General features: G+C 37.5%; 1 protein-coding gene across 14 annotated transcripts in view; it reads right to left on the minus strand.

The window, feature by feature from the left end:
* LOC106707973 (ryanodine receptor) overlaps positions 1-18,929 on the minus strand; it is a 90,859-nt gene that overhangs the window by 33,600 nt on the left and 38,330 nt on the right. For 12 of the 14 annotated variants that reach the window (XM_045684805.1, XM_045684803.1, XM_045684795.1 and 9 more), the window contains 26 exons: positions 18,620-18,694; positions 18,136-18,281; positions 17,554-17,697; positions 16,998-17,172; positions 16,497-16,694; positions 15,813-15,918; positions 15,345-15,456; positions 14,699-14,839; positions 14,215-14,352; positions 13,532-13,684; positions 13,270-13,385; positions 12,421-12,595; positions 11,701-11,804; positions 10,952-11,085; positions 10,573-10,662; positions 10,373-10,497; positions 10,060-10,242; positions 9,876-9,923; positions 9,540-9,663; positions 2,780-2,994; positions 2,306-2,453; positions 1,738-1,932; positions 1,348-1,479; positions 1,142-1,271; positions 653-801; positions 360-508 (listed from right to left, as the gene is read on the minus strand). In XM_045684805.1, coding sequence (XP_045540761.1) covers positions 360-508; positions 653-801; positions 1,142-1,271; positions 1,348-1,479; positions 1,738-1,932; positions 2,306-2,453; positions 2,780-2,994; positions 9,540-9,663; positions 9,876-9,923; positions 10,060-10,242; positions 10,373-10,497; positions 10,573-10,662; positions 10,952-11,085; positions 11,701-11,804; positions 12,421-12,595; positions 13,270-13,385; positions 13,532-13,684; positions 14,215-14,352; positions 14,699-14,839; positions 15,345-15,456; positions 15,813-15,918; positions 16,497-16,694; positions 16,998-17,172; positions 17,554-17,697; positions 18,136-18,281; positions 18,620-18,694 — 3,605 coding nt within the window. The remainder of the gene's footprint in view (positions 1-359; positions 509-652; positions 802-1,141; positions 1,272-1,347; positions 1,480-1,737; positions 1,933-2,305; positions 2,454-2,779; positions 2,995-9,539; positions 9,664-9,875; positions 9,924-10,059; positions 10,243-10,372; positions 10,498-10,572; positions 10,663-10,951; positions 11,086-11,700; positions 11,805-12,420; positions 12,596-13,269; positions 13,386-13,531; positions 13,685-14,214; positions 14,353-14,698; positions 14,840-15,344; positions 15,457-15,812; positions 15,919-16,496; positions 16,695-16,997; positions 17,173-17,553; positions 17,698-18,135; positions 18,282-18,619; positions 18,695-18,929) is intronic. The other 2 variants (XM_045684802.1, XM_045684801.1) reach the window with 1 other exon arrangement.

The raw sequence follows: 18,929 nt of genomic DNA on the forward strand, positions 1-18,929 counted from the left end.
TTTACATAAACATTTCTAATGTAGGTTAGTAGTAGTAGGTCGTTAAAAAGATCGAATTACAAAGAAAAAAGTAATTTAATAGAATCAGCGAATGTAAAGATGGTCCTTCGAGCCAGATCAACTTGGCATAAATCTTACTATTATAAATGCGAATGTTTAGATGGATGGATGGATGGATCTTTAAAGGTATCTCCGGAACGGCTCAACATATCTTGATGAAATTTGTCACAGATGTTTAACATAGTCTGAAAGAACACATAGGCTACTTAAGTTTTTTTAATGTCGGGCGGACAGAGTCGCGGACGCCCGCTAGTATGTGATAAAAATGTCAATACAAATATATTGTGTTACAATGATACCTGTAGACGGTGTGCAGCGTGGCGTCCAGCAGACTGGCGTAGTTCTCCGCCTCGTTGTAGAAGTTGGCGTGTTTGATGAGCAGCGGCAGGATGCTGTTGCCGATGTAGCGGTTCATTGACAGCGCCATGTCTGACTCGCAGCCGTCATTCTTTAACAGATTTTATCACATATTAGAAATAACACAACATTAAGAGCTGATTCGACCAAACTGAAGTATTTACTCGCGAGTAACTTGTGCTATTCAAATTTTACATTCTACCAAGATCGCATTAAAGGTATATAAAGGACTCACTCTATCTAACATGGTAGCAGCTCTCAAGTCAGGTAAGAAAGCTTCTTCTAGAAGACGATAGAACAACTCCTGAGTTTCGATGCCGTAGACACGCTCAAGGAATAGACCAACGCTTTGCTTGTGTCCGGGGATAAGACCGGAGGGCATGTCTACAACAACAATAAAATAAACATTTTTAATAGTCATTTTCTATTATGAATCTATTTTATTAATATTATACATGCAAATGTTTGTATGGATGGATGGACGGATGTTGGATGGATCGAAGGTATTTCTAGAATGGCTTCATCGTTCTCGATGAAATTTGGCATAGATGTAGAACATGAACTGGAAGACCACATAGGCTACTAATTAAGTTTTTTTTATACCGCGTGGACGGAGTCGCGTGCGACAACTAGTTACTTCATATAAGTGTGTTAAATAGGTCCTGTTTTTAAACAACAACATAAATACAGTAATTAAATATGTACCAGGTTTCCAGGATCTTACCTGACTTGGGTCGTTCCTCTCCAGCCGCTGGATTGTTCAATGTAAATCTAAGACTGAGGACACCCTGCAGATCTTCCAGCGGTACCAGAGACCTTAAGATCGCACGCGCACGAAGAGATTCGTTTTTACCCTAGAACAAATATTAGCGATAAGTAATTCTAGTTTAGAGAATTCATATAATTAAGTAGTATTTAGAAGTAAGTTACAAGAGCTATGACAGAAGCGTCAGGCGCACAGCGACCCAGCAGGTCTACGAGTGTGCAGTAGAAGTTGAGTATGGCAGCGCCGGTGTCAATGTAGTCCTCGTCATCATCAGACTCCGGCAGTGGATGACTGAACTGTAAACAATACTTTAGTTAAATTATTATTCTATAATATGTAATGAATTTGGTCCTTCGAGCCGGATCTAAAATGTATATGGTGTACTAGTTATATTTTTTGTTTCAGTTTAATATTTTAGTTTGTGTAAATTTTTTTTTTTGAATAAGTTATAATTTCTGTTATTCGTTAAGAATTGACTCGAAGGACCAATTTAGAAAAATTAAAAAAATGTTTTCATTTCACACTGTACATTTAATATTAGAAAAAAATCTTACGTTGATGTCGCCCTCTTGCTCCAAGTCCCTCAATTTCCTTCTATCAGCGATCCTCTCACTCATCTTGTTGGCGTCAACGATTGCCTTCAGTAAACCTTCACCTTCACCTCTTAGCGCAGGTCCCAAACATTCCGGTCTTCTGATAAGTAGACGGATAACCAGATTTGCGTTTTCTTCTACGCTTTCTCCATTTACCTATGCAATAGAGAAAAAATTAAAAGAGTTAAGTTTCAGATACTATAAAAACGTCTCCTTATAACTGTTAAATAGATTTTTTTTAAATTGACACAAACATCCGTTACTTTACTTATCTTTGATTTTCCTGACTTTGAGTCAACCAGTCAGCCAATCTTGAGATATATATGCTACTGTTCAGTCAGAAATATAAATATCTGTTTCAAGTGACATTCGTTGTTTACTATATAGTTCACTACTACATACATTGTCTCTCTTTGTTGGGATTTAATATGAGTAAAAGACCTTTAAGGGTCTCCCTTAGTGATCAATTTAATGCTTTTAGTGCGGCTGTAAAATAAGCAGTATTAATAGTAAGTTTTAATTAACTTACCCATACACAGAACCTCAAGAAGTCGAGATATCTTTCACCTTCGACTGGGTCCCAGCCCAAGTCTGGATAGCCTTTCTCCACCAGTTCTGAGTTACTCTGCAGCCCGCAGCGGGAGAGGTACACCGCGATCTTCTCCAAGTAGTGCTCCCTAAAGTCATATAAAAACAATCAATACAAGTGCAGTAATTTGTCTGAATCATCCATTGTAGAGACATTTGTATTTACACTAAATGTTCGTTTGTTTCGTTTGAAAGCCTAAATTAAATGAACAGGAGAACTTCCTTACATAGTAGCCATTACGATATTTAATTTTTTTAGTTATCTTGTGAATATTGTAAGATAATATGACGTGAATTGATGTGAGAAATGTGTTTTTACCAGAAATATCTTGGAATTTACAAGATTTAGCGTAAATTGTAGTTTATCTATCAAATACGGTAATGTTTAGAATTCGTTCTTCAATTCATTATTTACCTCAACGCGAGTGCAAGTTCTGTGTTCTCCATTAAACTAGAGTAAGCGACATCGAGCGGCGTGGATCCTCTGAGTGAGGGTCTGGAGAGTAGGATGTTGGAGTTCTCCAGCAGGAAGTCGAAATGGTCGAACATCGCCTTCTGGTTCTGTCGGCCAGTGCGGCAGAAGTAGCACAGGAAGCGACAACACGCTACCACCATTTCGTGTGACGTGTCCTGAAAACATTAAATCATATTTTTAACACATTATTTTTTACCCACTTACATGTACATACGAGTATTGTTAATAACTACACTTTTAACTTAAAATTTTATTGAAATAAACAGCGAGCGAACAATTTTGCTTAATCACTAACGTCAAATCTGATTTTTTTTATCCACCCTCATTTTACTTTTAATAATAAAAACGGGTTGTTAAGCCAATGTTGCTAGTTAAATGAATTTAACCAGATTTGAAGATTTTTACATTAAACATGCCGCGGCCCAAGGACTATATGGGTCCTTTAACCGTGGGAGATACAAACATTTGAACTTTAACTTAAATAGAGTGAGAATTTACAACACAAGACTATAAACTATAACTTAACTAAGGCTCTGAAGCAGCTAGAGGCAGAGGGCACAGTTTGGTAACTGGTCTCTTAAACACACGATCCTTAAATTGTAAGGAGACTACACGCGTTACACCGTCTGCTCCCGGGTGCTTCGCCACAATTCGTCCCAAAAGCCATTTACCTGGAGGTAAACGATCATCTTTCACTAGGACAACCGTACCAACATTTATGTCGGGGTGATTCTGGGACCATTTGTATCGATGTTGCAACATAGTAAGATACTCAGATTGCCAACGTCGCCACAGACTTTGTACCATACGTTGCACCTTTTGCCATCGGTCTAAATAGTCAGGTCGAGCATCCACGAAACTTTCTTCAGGGATAGTAACAGGAGCTTCGCCAATCAAAAAATGACCAGGAGTCAACGGGAGTTCATCAACGGCAGAACTAATCAACGTAAGAGGCCGAGAGTTAACACAAGCCTCGACCTGTGTGATCAGAGTGCAAAACTCTTCGAATGTTAAGCGGGATTCGCCTACGACGCGTTTCAGATGTCCTTTTACGGACTTAACTCCTGCCTCCCACAGTCCTCCGAAGTGAGGGGCACCAGGAGGAATAAAATGCCATGTTGTGCTGTCGTTAGCTAACAGTTGGGCAATTTCGTCAACGACAGTTGATTTGCTGTTTTTGAACGCGAGGTCTAATTCTTTGGACGCGCCTATTAAATTAGTCCCACAATCACTCCAGATGTCTTTACAATGCCCACGTCGGGAAGTAAAACGTTTGAAAGCTGCTAAAAACGCAGCACTGGATAGTGAACTAACCAGCTCAAGGTGAATGGCCTTTGTAACCATACACAAAAAAACACCTATGTAAGCTTTACAAGTTTTGGTGCATCTACCAGAGTACAGTTTCAGAGTAAATGGACCACAAAAGTCTACGCCGCTGGTCAAAAACGGGCGTGACGGATTGACTCTGCACTGTGGTAAATTACCCATTAACGGAGTCATAGGTCGTGCAGTTTGGGTAAAACAAGGTTTACATAATCTTAAAATCTTTTTTACCAAGTTTTTTGCTCGGAGGATCCAATATTTTTGGTGAATAACATTTAATGTGAGCGAATTTCCGCCATGTAGAGTTCTTAAATGAGCATCAATTACAATCAACTTTGCTAAGTTACATTTGTGATGTAAGATTATAGGAGACTTCATATCAGGTGGTATTTGAGCATTTACAAGACGTCCACCGACTCTAATAATTTTCTCATTGTCTAGGATCGGATTCAAAGGTAAAAGATTACTATTTTTTGGGATAGGTTTGCTTTGTGATAACAATACTATTTCACTTTCAAAGTAAACAGACTGTGACATTCGTATGCAAGTTTTTAATCCATTGTTTATTTCGTCAGTAGTGAGATATGTCAGTTTTATGTTATCGTTCCTTTTGAGAACCTTATCTTTACATAGCCGAAAAAATCGAAAGCAATAGGCTGTCACACGTATAAGTCTAAGCAGATTTGAGTATCTATTAAGGTACATGGTACATGCATTGGGTTCAGAGGTGCATAAGTAACTGACTTTTGCTCTCGGTTTTGCTTCGACTGTGGTTTCAGGTATATCGAAATTAGGGTAACAAATCTCAACAGACTCGCGAAGAAAGGCTGGACCTTCCCACCATAGTTTTGACTGCATCAGCTCGTCAGGACTGATACCGCGTGAGGCGCAGTCCGCGGGGTTATCCGCAGACTTAATATGATGCCATTGACTACTATTCGTAACATTCAAGATTTCGGTAGTGCGATTACCAACAAATGGCTTCCAAGTATTTGGAGTTTTACGCAACCAAGCCAAAACTATTGTGGAATCTGTCCAAGCAAATACACAATTATTATCAATATTTAGACTAGATTTGACATATATTATCAATTTAGACAACAGGACTGCCCCACAAAGTTCAAGACGTGGCGATGAGATCTGTTTAACGGGAGCGACCTTTGTTTTGGCTGCGACCAGACTTACTTTTATCTCATTGTCCGTGATGACTCTGATGTAAATAACCGCAGCGTAAGCGGCGCAAGAGGCGTCACAATAGCCGTGCAATTCAATTTTTACATTATTTGCAATCCCTAACCAACGTGGAAGCTGAATGGCCTGCATGTGTTCAAAATTAGTCAGGTACTTCTGCCATTCAGATTTCAGGTCTTCAGGAAGTTCAGAGTCCCAGTCCAGGCCGGCTAGCCACAACTTCTGCATAAATATTTTATAATAAAACAACCACGCAAGGTGCTAGCCAACCCAGAGGGTCAAACGTTTTAGCTATCGCAGATAGCACACTTCGTTTTGTAACAACGTCGTTGTCACGAGGTAAGTTAACTACCAGTTCTAATATATCACTTTGTGGTTTCCAGGCTATGCCCAGAGCTTTCACCGAATCATCCATTTTAATATTCACTGAACCTTTTAACGCTTTTTTCGAATCGGGAATCTCATTTAAAACCGTTTCACTATTGGACGACCACTTATGAAGAAGAAAACCGCCACGTTTAAACAGTTCAGTTAAGCGACGTTGAAGCCGTTGAGTGTCTTCTTCTGTAGATGAGCCCGTCATCAAATCGTCCATATAGAGATCAGTTTTTAGAAGTTCAGCTTCAGGAAACTCTCCACGTTCGTCCTCTGCAAGTTGATGAAGTGTCCTGATGGCAAGATATGGAGCACATGAACTGCCATATGTGACGGTAAGTAAACGATACACTCGGATCGGGTCTTCCGATGACTCGCGCCACAAGATTCTCTGGTAATCAGTGTCTTGCTTTGAGATAAGTATCTGTCGGTACATTTGTTGTATATCAGCTACTAGGCAGTACTTATGTTGTCTCCACCGTGTTACTAAAGCTCGTATATCTTGTTGCAGCGGGGGGCCGATGAGTAACTCATCGTTAAGTGAGTTTCCGTCTACAGGTTTAGCGCTTCCGTCAAAAACTACGCGCAACTTTGTAGTGAGGCTCGAAGCACGAAGAATAGCATGATGTGGTAAGTAATAAGCTCTATTCTTCTTCTCTATTTCAGGTACTATCTCCATGTGACCGAGTGACTCATATTGCCTCATGAACTTGCAGTATTCTTCGTGAAATTCGGGTATTCGCTTAAACTTATTCTCCATCTGATGTAAGCGCTTCAAAGCAAGTTGTCTGGAGTTGCCTAAATTTGGAGCGTCTTCGTCCTTGAAGGGTAGGCGAACCTCATATCGACCGTCAGTGTTTCGAGTGTGAGTTTTCTTAAAATGCTCTTCACACTGCCTTTCAGCTTTTGACAGAGGCTTCACGTTTGGTGAATCTTCATTGATCTCCCAAAACTGACGTAGTAACTGATCAACTTCGACTTGTGTGTGCATAACAACTACTTTGTGTGACTGATGGCCAGATTGCGCCACTTCGCCGCTAACCAGCCATCCCAATCTTGAGTTCAAAGCGACCAGAGATTCATTGCGTTTTATTATTCCGTCAAGAATAATGTGCGCATATACAATTGCACCTAGAAGCACATCGATAGATCCTGGCTTGTGAAAGTGTGGATCCGCAAGATCTGAAATCTCAGAAGAAGGCCAGGTATCTGGTGGGAGCTCTTGTGATGGTAATTTTGAATTTATTCGTCTAAGGACGTACGCCTTAGCTGTGATCATGTGTGATGGATTTCTGATAGCATGAAAGTTCAACGTAACTTGTGACTTGGTTGTCAGCGGTATAGATGAGATGCCAGTAATTTTTCCGCTGATCGAAGTGCGCTCGAGATTAAGCAGTTGAGCTGCCGCTTCAGTAACAAAGTTTGATTGCGATCACGGATCAATCAGTGCTCTCAAGACTATCGTGTCGCCGTTCCTCGACTTCACTGCAATTCGTGCGGTTGCCAATATTACTTCCTCACTGTCGCTGTCAACCTCAGTCTTGTAAACGACGGTTGATGTGGTTTGACTTATTTCAGGTGTACTGGGTGTTGCTGCATCGTTTTCTGGCACTGATGTGGTCTTGTTAGGGTTTGTGAAGTGCAACAGAGTGTGATGTCGTCGACTACATTTTCTACAGGTGGTGCTCTGCCTACACGCATTAACGGAGTGACCCTTTACAAGGCAATTAAAACAAATGCCATTCTTCTTAATAAAATCCTGACGTTGAGGAAGATCTAATGCGGCGAATTCTTTACAATGGCAAATAAAATGGTTTTTTGAGCAATAAGTGCATTCGCTGCTTACTTCTGTGACAAATGACTTCATATTTGTGGGTTTCTGGTTTGTATAATTTTTAACTAAGTCCTTTTTCTGCGGTTGGTCTTTTTTGTGGGTGACATTTACCATCTCCATGGAACGGAAACGATTTTCTAAAAATAATGATAAAATGGTAAATGTGGGTATGTCTTGAGATGATCCAAGTGACTGTTCCCATTGTTTGTGTGTTTCTAAGTCCAATTTGGATACAACTAAATGTACGACAATTGCATCCCATGTGGAGGTATCCACGCCGAGATTATCAAGAGAATTCAAACATTCCTTCGTAGTATCTAAAATTTCCTTTAAGCTTTTAAAACATTCTGTATTCATCTTCTTTTGATTTAAAAGGCGGCTAATTATTGTAGTGACAATCATACGTTTGTTATTATATCTACTCTCAAGTGTGCTCCAAGCCTTATCGTAATTAGCCTCCGTAAGTGCAAAATGTTTTAGAAGTTGTTCAGCCTCTCCCGATAAACTCGTTTTTAAATAATGATGTTTTTCAATCGTTGTTAAATGCACGTTGTCATGTACGAGAGCCTTAAACAAATCTTTAAAACTTGTCCAGTCGTTAGAATTACCGGCGAACTTTGGAATCGATAAAGGAGGTAATTTAGTTCTAATCGGGGTGGTCTCGCCATCATTAGTTGCTAAAAAACTCTGCGTACTATTATTTGATTGTGATTGACCTTGACCTTTCGAAAATTCCAATAAATAATCCTTTAATAATCCCTTAAATTCTAGATATATGTCTTCAGTTGTCTCGTATAGACTTTCGGCATTAAATTGTAACTGCTCCAGTTCAGTTTTCGTAACCGTTGATTTAATCATCTCATATTGAGTTTGATACTTAGACCAATAACTTTCTAATGTTTCTAACCGTGCTTGTAGATAGCCAAGTGTGTATCTTGATTTAGACGTCTTTTTAGTATTACTTTGTAACTTAAAAATACGTTCCGATAACGTTTTTTGTGATTCACAAAGTTGAGCCATTGTTTACGTTTATGACGCGCATTCACTACAAAATAAGTTCAATGTCCACTTTCCCGTATATACTCAATTTACGTAAAGTTAAATCACTAGTAATCAATATCTGGCGAATATGCGATTATATAAATAAGCAGTTTTTAATAACCAAAGTTTTGATCACAAATGTTCATGTAATGTAATTGTATTAGTCCAAATCACTTTCTAAATATTATTATAGTCCAAGTATCATTAGTCCAAAATTAATTACACACTGTTTAAATGTCCAAGTTTGTGAAATAGTTCATAAAGGTTTATAACCTCACCGGTGCACGAAATCAAAGTAAATATTTACAGTCTAATCTTACCAACTCGCAGTAATTAGCACTTAGCCTTTTACACTATTGTTTTTTACACTTATTACACTTTCACATTCCGGTTCTAGAAGGACCAAACATGTTAATAACTACACTTTTAACTTAAAATTTTATTGAAATAAACAGCGAGCGAACAATTTTGCTTAATCACTAACGTCAAATCTGATTTTTTTTATCCACCCTCATTTTACTTTTAATAATAAAAACGGGTTGTTAAGCCAATGTTGCTAGTTAAATGAATTTAACCAGATTTGAAGATTTTTACATTAAACAAGTATGTAATCTTTTATAAGAACACAAAACAGATTTGAATTTTAAAATGTGCATATGAGGAAGAAAAGAGATGAATAGTACAGCTGTTTCACTCATACAAATACATTCTACTCTAGCATGTTTCCAAGATAGAAAGAAAGGAAGAAAGAAAGAAATACATTTATTCAAAAGAAAAGGTATCCATTCGGCAAGTGCTGCGGCGGATAATGTAGCGCCGATTTTCAATAAACCCTAAAATAGGACAGTAAAGACCATAAAAAAAACTTCAAACAAATAATTAAAATAAAGACTCAGTCACTTGTGAAACGTAAACTTAAGACGGATGTATACTTACTTTCTCTTTGCTGGTGTCATCTGCAGCGGGCGGGTTGGCGGGCTGCGCGTCAGACTGCGCCTGCGCACGTCGCCCCAGTGTGTTCATCATCACTGCCATCACGTTCTCGTGCACGCGCAGCACTCTGACAGTAAACATTATAAAATTACTTATGAAATAACCACAACGATGCGATCAAAGTTCTAAGGTTAAACAGTGAAAATGAAAGAATTATACGAAGCCAGTTTTTATCTATTAGTTGTTCTTAAGCCTTTTGTATATCCAATTGTACTCATTTCTCTCTCAAGGTCTGGTTCTATAAAGATAAAACTTGTTGACAAAAATGCTTCAACCTACCTTATTAAGTCTGGATGCTGGAAGAATGTATGGTTGTTCACCAATTTCCTGTAGATTAATTAAATAATATAAACATTTGTTTTTAAATTAGATATCGTCCGTGTCAATCTTTTTGTTGGCTCAAGGTCTTCTCCTACTCCCTTACATCCGAGCAGTCATCATGTTTGATTTCTCCTATACTTACCATAGTCTCTTCCTCATGAGTTCCTCTTCTTCCTGGCTCATCTGCACAGGCAGCAGTGCTCTGATCTGACTGAGACCGACCCACATCTCGGCTACGTCCAGTTTGGTCTTCGCATTGATGACGTATGTCTTCTCCAACGCTCGTATCAGTTCTCCTATAGAGTCGTACTGACGGACCAGCAGACTGGTAAAGAAAAGATTTATTAACATCTCTCTAAGTGTAGATTTCTCTCACTAAAACCACACTGAAGGACTCAGGGTTATTATCTTCTTTATTTAAACCTTTAGCCTTATTTAAATAATAATTATGTTACCTAAACATTTCTCTAACTAATTTTGGTGTTTCTATTTGCGATTCCTCCGCCCAATTGACAATTGTTTGTATGAGCACTTTACGGAACTTTTCTTCTGGAGTTTTCTTCGGTGGTTCTTCGATAGCCTAAAATATAACATTTATTAAGGATATACGAAGAATATGTGCTGTAAGATATTTGAGACAGTGAAAAAAACTGACCTTTGGTTCATCTTCCAATTCTTTAACTGTATTAATAATATTGTACAATTTTCCAAACGCACCAGGCTTAGTTTCTGGTTCCGTCGTTTCCTGAAAAAAAAGTCAATTAATGAATAGAACACTTAAGGTGGGTTTCTGAGACCAAAATCTCTAAAAAAAAACATATCGCCATACTTGTCAAAGTAATATATTACATATATTACATTATCATAACATTTTAATTCTTAAACGATTTCTGACAATTTAGACACATAACAAAATTATGTCACAAAAATTTCAAGTATAAGAGAGAGCCCACACGCACAATATTCGTGTGCATTCGCGTAACATCGTTTGCGTGACATTTCTCTAAACGATAGTATGATTTTACGTATTTCACCTGAGAATCAGGTTCCTGCAGCGCGTTGAGAGATATATGAACCATGAGGCTCTCGTGGAACTCGTTCATCCTGGCGATCAGATCCTCACCACATGGACAGTTCTCTTTGTCCTCTTCTTCCATATGTTTGAAACCTTACGAGAGACGAGAAAAAAATATGAAAGTAATGACAAAAAATAACAAAGTAACAAGTAAAGTGCAGTTTTTACTAATTCTTGTTGTTTAAATAAATCTATATAAATTACATTTCCATTTTTAGCCGACTTTCAAAAGAAGAAGTTTATCGATTTGACTGTATTTTTTTTTATGTGTATTACCGCGAAGCTCCGCCCCTGGTGGTCCGATTTTGATAAAAATTATTTTAATCGAAAGGAAGTGCTTGCAGACGGGTCCCATTTTTTTGTTTATTTTTTAAAATAACTAGAAGACTAGTAGATTTTGAATTTAGCTTCAAAATACGTTGCGAAAATTAGGGACATTTTTGGTTTCAGCGCTTATGTAGGCTAAACTATAAGACCTACATAAAAATGATGTAAAGAAGAATTATAGCTCTTTAAATGTGCTAAATAAAAGTCCGCGATAGCATATATCTATCTTTTATAGTTTTCTCACAATAACCATTTTTTTTCTTCAGAAACATCAATTAAATTCATGCCCTATTTCCGACTCTATTATTCGAGTTCAGTATTATATGAAATTGATTTTTCTTTGACAATAATAATATTTTGAACAATAAACTATTATCATACTTAAAATAGCGTTCATCTGCTCTCTGGGCGGGCAACGGAATTCCCTCGTCTTTTTGGCCGCCACCGCACTCGGCAGATCCGACTGTTTGATCTCTGTGTAACGTCTGAAAATAACAATAAATAAAATTATTTAAAATTAAATAAATCACAATTCAATGAGACCCGACGTCACTGGCATGTATGTGCAATATAGTATAATGTTTGCTTTACATTATGTTAATACAGTAGGATAGTAGCACTCAAATCAGCGCTGGTATTCCAGGCTGGTAACCAGTATATTGTTAAACCTAACTGGAGCCAGTGAGTCCAAACATTCATGCCAGGCCAGCGCTACTGTCCTACTGTACTGACGTAATTTATACCAGACATTAAAGTACTAAAATATCGTGAATTAATGTAATTAGACAAAAGTCGTGCGTCATCGCAACGCTCGTGTGGCATGTCTTGATTTGTTTCGACTACTAATAAACTATTTTATTTCGTATATCTTATTGTGACTATCCACTGCCATAACATTTGTATAAAGACATTTTGAAAAAATGTAGATCATAATAGGTGTAGAACGAGATGGATGAATTGCGTTAAGAGAGGCCTGATCAAGAAGGTAGTGACAGAAATGATAGAAGACAGATCGATTTGGAAGATGTTGGAGCTATCAGACATAGAGTTCCACACTGGTAGGAAAGGGAGATGATAAAGAACAATATAAGGAAACTGTACCTGAGCTGGTCAGTTTGGAGATCGCCTACAAAATCATGTGCGAAGGCGATAGTGGACTCTACGCGGTGTCGCAGCTGGATGTCGTTGAGATGCTGCAGCAAGTAGCACATCTGCAGCTTGGCGCCCTCCGCCATCTTCATGTGCAGCAGACCCTTGCGGTGCTCGTCTTTGCCTTCTGATATAATAAGGGACAATTTTAGTTAAAGCTCCATTTACAAACTTTAAAGACCTCTAGCGGCTAACATTGGATAGAGGTAAGTTGGGTCCAAATAGTTATATTTTCGACCAAAGAATTTTTGGTAGTCCGTTGTACACGTCTTTCCCGGACACCCTGTATATTAATAAAGGTGAACTGTTTGTATGTAAAATTGATAAAAAAATATCGTATTTAATGATTATTTATCTCTAGGAAGACCATCAGCTATTTTTACAAAGTAGGTAAAACAGTAATTAATACAAACATAGCCAATAATAGGTCTCCACAAATAAAAGCATTTACTCAAATATTTTTGCGCGAACAAAAATATAAAAAAAAAACAAATAAAAAGTCAAAAGGAAAACACAAGAAATTACTAAAAAGAAAAACTTGATCTATACAATTTTTAAAATAGCTGTGTCTGTCCGTGATGCCATGTTTGTTCTAGGTAATGTCCAAAACGGCTGGACTGACTTTGACCGGACTTTGACGTGAAGGTAGCTGATATATGCGGGTATGTCATAGGCTATTTTTCTAAATTTTTTTTTTATTATTATAAACCAATAATCTCGAATAACTCATGGTTATTTTATAAAATAAATACTTTTCTTTTCATTACTCAAGATATTTTGTATGTGAGTTCCATGACTTACCTTTATCAAATGTAGGATCCCAGGTCTCAGGGTTGATCATGATGAGTAACTTCTCCACGTCCTCGTCACGCATCATTCCTACAAGTAGCAGTCTATCCACCAACTTTATAAGGGGACTGAAAAAAAATATAATTCATAGTTTTAGTAAATTTATAAACAAAGATAACAAAGTGGAGCAAACAGACTATGAGCTATTCAATAGATCATTTGACGAGTAAAGTTCCGATGCAATAGCCGTCTCGCCATTGTACAGTACACTCACAGGAAGAGGTTCTCGTTGCTGCCCCCCACGGGGTCTCTGTTGTGTACTTGGTTGGTTTCGACAGCGTCAGCGAGCGCCTGCATCACAAACTCGCGCACAACTTCCAGTGGGAAGTATGGTGAATACAGGTTGCTGATGTCTGTTATCTTCTCACTGGAAACATTGATATAGGAAGATGAGAGATGTGCCACAAGAGAAGCTTCATTGTAGGATAAATGACAAAGGTGTAGCGATGTCGCATATATAGCTTGTAGCGACAGAATGTTTGTTCGAATGTCAGTTCGCTTGTCTCATACGGGCAAAGTAATATCGCTCGTATGTCAGTTTTTATATACTGGTCTGTCAATATAATTGTGATCTTCTATAGCCTAAATAACTGAACTAATTTTGGTAGCTCACCCAACAAACAAGAACTCAACCAAAACCACAGACAAGTTTTATAAACTGGATTTTGGTGAAATCAAAAAGGACCATTTTTTAAATTGTCAACTGCACTAATTTTGATAAGTGAGGCATCACTCGTTTCGTATTTTTCCCCTTAGGGTCCTAAAGTTATAGTTAGTGGAGTTATTTGGTTTTTTAATTACTAAATAGTGTTGTTTTAGTTGTACAATATGTTTCGGCCTGTGGGTTTCGACTGCAATGACCCTGTTTGAGAAAGATGAGACAGTACTAATACTCACGATATATCAGTCATGTTCATCTGAGGGCGCACGCTCTCAGTCTGCAGCGAGCGCAGACTGTGCCTCATGTCCGCCTCCTCGTACAGCGCCTTCAGCTCGGGACCCAGAGGTATCACAAACTCGTTCTTACAAGTCTCCCTGAACCACATCACATTATAACTACATGTATTGTGTTATTATTTTACATACTAATTTCATATTCTATATCCAAAGCAGTTGTTGAAGACATATCGTTGGCTCCTAAGTAAATTATCATAAGACAACATTTTATGAATACAGAACAAGGGTTTTATGTTTATTTTTTTAATTAACTTAATACTTAAAGAAGAACGTTATATTTCGAAAGCATTTTTTAGTTTCACGCTTTGTTATTAATCGTGTAGGTATTTAAAGATTTCTCTTTCAAAATTTGTGTTTTAAACATACGATAGTTTCCGAAGGAACCATCGATATATGGGCTGAGGATTTTTATAACAATACTTACATTGTAGTAGCGTGAGATTCCAGATGTAAAGCTATGAGCAGATCATAGAATCCTTGTCGTAATGGACCTGACATGTACTGCGATTGTATCGCATACAAAAGCTGTTTCTGGTCAACATGCTGACACAGCGCGTGTGCTGCCCTGTATACATAACAATAATTAGTAAAAATAAAGATTACATAATTTACATCATCATTAGCTCACTATATGTCCCCAATGAGGGGCTGGGAGCTACCCCAAGTTAGGGGTGACTAGGTCATAGTCAACCTTTGCTCAATGCGGGTTGACTTCACACATATCATTGAATTTCTTCTCAGATATGTGCAGCATCACGATGTTTTCCTTCATCATAAGAAGGTCGGATAAATGTACATATGTAAATCGAGAATTGAAAAACACAACACATGGCGGGATTCGAACCTAGGACCTGCAGATCGCAAGTCAAGTGCTTAATCACTGAGCCATTGACGATCGCATAATTTCCATCAGTAACTCCCAAATAGTCCAGCTGCTAGGGTTCACAGAATACCCGAAAGATTCACAAGAAAAAAATAAACAGTAAATTTCAAAACGAAACTAACTACAAGAAAAAAATAATTATACTATATGCTGTCTGCAGAAGTCAGTTTGTGTTGAAAATGCTCACCTGTAATTGCTCTGATAGCACAACGCAGCGTACAGTGTGAGCGTGTGTGAATGGAAACTGAGCAGTTTGTCCATTTCTATTAGCTCCAGAATGTCAATACATCTGTCTTCCTCTGTTGAGTTAATTAATTTGTTTTATTAAAATTTTAACGAAAAAAAGTACCTTCATCCCTTACACTCATTTAAATGTAATTCATTTAAGTTTATATTAAACTAGCTTTTACCCGCGACTTCGTCCGCGCGGAATAAAAAATAGAAAACGGGGTAAAAATTATCCTATGTCCGTTTCCTGGTTCTAAGCTACCTGCCACCAATTTTCAGTCAAATCGATTCAGCCGTTCTTGAGTTATAAATAGTGTAACTAACACGACTTTCTTTTATATATATTATATATAGATTCTATAATTTTATAAGTGGCAAAAAAAACTGAAATTTCTAAGTAATTATTAAGTAAAATATGTATATTTACCTGGTATATGCAATGCCAACATGGAAACTGCATCTTCACACAACATGGACCAGCCGCGAATATCTGAGAGTTTGAGTGCGTGTACTTGTAACGATTGATTTGGTACCTAAAAAAAACATGGAGTTATTGCTCAAATATAATATTTAGTTTTCAAGAATAGGCTCAAAAGTTACATAGACTTGAACCGTTGAGCTGCGACTCAACAACTAAATTGACAGCTCATAGCTCAATGCAATTTACTATAACTGTGCGAGCCGATAAGCCAGCAGGTGACTTGCAGAGTGATCAATCATAATCTCGGAAAAATTGTCCGCGTTCTTCGAAACGCTAATCAAAACTCTATACATGAATAAATTGACCTGAGTTGTGAGTCAACTCGTTGAACTGTGAGCTGATTTGCAGGTCTCAGTATTTGATAAGAGCTCTGTTTTCGCGTTAGTTCTGTCAGTACGTATAAAACCTACATAGACATAGTAAATGATATAAGAAAGAACATGACATGATAGAGTTGACTACAGCACAACAACAACCCTGTGAATCTACTTTGAAGAAGATTAAGGAGGGCGCTAGTGAGCCATCGTAAATTAGTTTGACCGGGTCAGATAAATTTATCGGTCTATAAATTATGAAAGTTTATTGTAAATTTATTTTGAAAGATATGATGCAGTTGAATGTAAACCTTACCCGTGCCCACTGATGTGGCTTGAGACACTGCACCTTGAGGCGAGGTGGGAACTGCGGTATGACGTGCTTGTCGCTGGTGGGCAACACGGCCGCACTCAGCGGCAGGCTGCTGGAGGACCTGCCCAGCTCGATCTGCAGGATCTCCTTTGATGTTGCTTCCACAAATATCGCCGGGAACAGCTTGGTTTCTGGTTCCATCTAGAAATATTTGAATTTTCAAGTCGTGTCTATATTGATATTGTTGTGAAAACATGCTAGATGAAGAATTAGCGATCTTTTTGGCAAAATTTAAGATATCTACGTTTATAAATAGATCAATATTTAAGAAAGGTTTAACTTTTTGATCGCTACGACTTTATCGTTTACTTTTTAGTGCCTTATTATGCTCAAGAAATACGAGTGTTTTTTTACAAAGATAAACTACGAAGTAATGAGAAGTATAAACTGACTCGTAAGTCAAGATTCCAAGAGAGAGTCTATTAAAATCTAATATAAAAATACCTTGAATTTAATACTAGTTTCTTTTCCCTCACAAGTGAAGGCAACAGTCCCGGTAGAGGTATCCACAGAGCAGCCAATGAACATGCCTTGTGACGCGCCTTTACCAGTAGCCTCAGCCATCACCTCGTTGTACAGCTCGTCTGCACGTACCATGTAGCACGACTGACGATTTACACTGAACACAGAGAAAAAAAAACATTATAAAAATATTACATTGATTTATTCATATTTTATACTATATCATTTCGACGAACAGAATATATGACGTGGTTAGAGATGACATTGTACAGTCTGGGCACTTCGCGGTGTTCCACTTACAGAAAATTGTCAACATTACCAGCAAAGAATAGCACTTAGTTGCGCTCACGTCGCCAAAATAGTAAAAAGCAGTCATGTACCAGACCGACTTTTTCACACGGTTTTTATTAATAGAAATTAAACGTAATAACGGGTAATTTGGCACCACCTGGGCGGAGATCGAGTGGTTTACTAATTTCTAAATACAGATTGACACATGTTAATAAAAGGTCCAATAAAAAATGTATATTATATTAACCTTTCGATGACTCTATCGTAATCATCGGTGATGATGACAGACGACTTCATCACTTTATTTTGATTGAAATCCTTAGAATGAAGATGGTACTGTGTGGTCACCCAACCGATGTACACATGAGTGGGATCTTGACCCGGGAAAATTCTGCAACAAATGCCAATTTAATTGAAAATCTTAAATGAAGCGTGTCACATAAAATATTAGTTACGATATGTTAGAAGAGATATATCATGCCGTAAGTTTTGACCTCTTTTAAAGTCTTTTTTGGTTTAATAACCAAGAACATATATTGAATCTAATCTAATCTCTCTAATAATGTATACCTATTTATACCTATGTAAAAAACTGAAAAGATTTTATTGAATGAGGTTTCGTTTCTTAGATTATTATAAAGTACACTCAGGGTTTTTGTTTGTTTAAATTTCTAGAGCTCAAAAAAATAAGTTAACACGTTCAATGCAACTCTACGATAAGGATGCACATGTACAAAATAATTTTTCCCTTTCATTATCTGAAAAAAAAAACAGAGACGACGAATGAGACAACAAGTGTCACATGTCGGTGGAATTTCTTGGTACTGACCTAACGCCATAGAAGTATTCGTTGATGAGCTTCAAGCAGTCGGAGTCAAATATCTCATTGCCAACAGTCTCTGTAGCGGCTGCTGCGAGCGTTGTTGTTGTCATCTGCTTCCGTTCTTGAGGCGGGGTCGCTACTTGCAGATTTGTCTGCAAAATATTGTGATTACAAACTTTTGTGTCCGCTTGCTCGTTTGCCACCTTATGATATAAAAAAATATTGTATCTTGCATCTACAATAGTTATTAGGTTAAAAGATATTAAGTAAATATATGTAAAAATGCAACTCCAAAAACAATAAAATAAATAAAAAAGTGTAGGAATAAAGTTAGATTAATAATTGTCTAACAGCTAATAGTACAGAATATATAGTATAGTATGTAATTAATACTAATTTAGGATAATATAAATGTAAAGGTTACGAACGTCATAACCACAAATAATTTTTAATGGTGTTAGTAAAATAATTTCAAACACCATTAACTTACGTTCAAGCCTCCTTGACTTCCATATAAATTGGGTCGACTAGGTCTACCTTGCATGCCATTATATCTTTGGTTCGCCTTAGGGGAGAAAACATACAAAAACAAGGGGTAAAATCAAAAGGGTAAAGGTAAAATGCTTTGATTACGTAACTGATTTTGTCAACAAAGAATTTAACACATCGAATGCCACTAACTTCCTCTGAGGAGTTTAACTTTATACCAGGATATCGTAGCGGCAGTAAATGTGTTAATGGATGGATGATAAATGGATAAATATTCAGAAAATAAAGTAAATAAAATATGTTTAATTTAA

The sequence above is a fragment of the Papilio machaon genome, chromosome 27, assembly GCF_912999745.1.
Source record: "Papilio machaon chromosome 27, ilPapMach1.1, whole genome shotgun sequence".
Lineage (NCBI taxonomy): Eukaryota > Metazoa > Arthropoda > Insecta > Lepidoptera > Papilionidae > Papilio > Papilio machaon.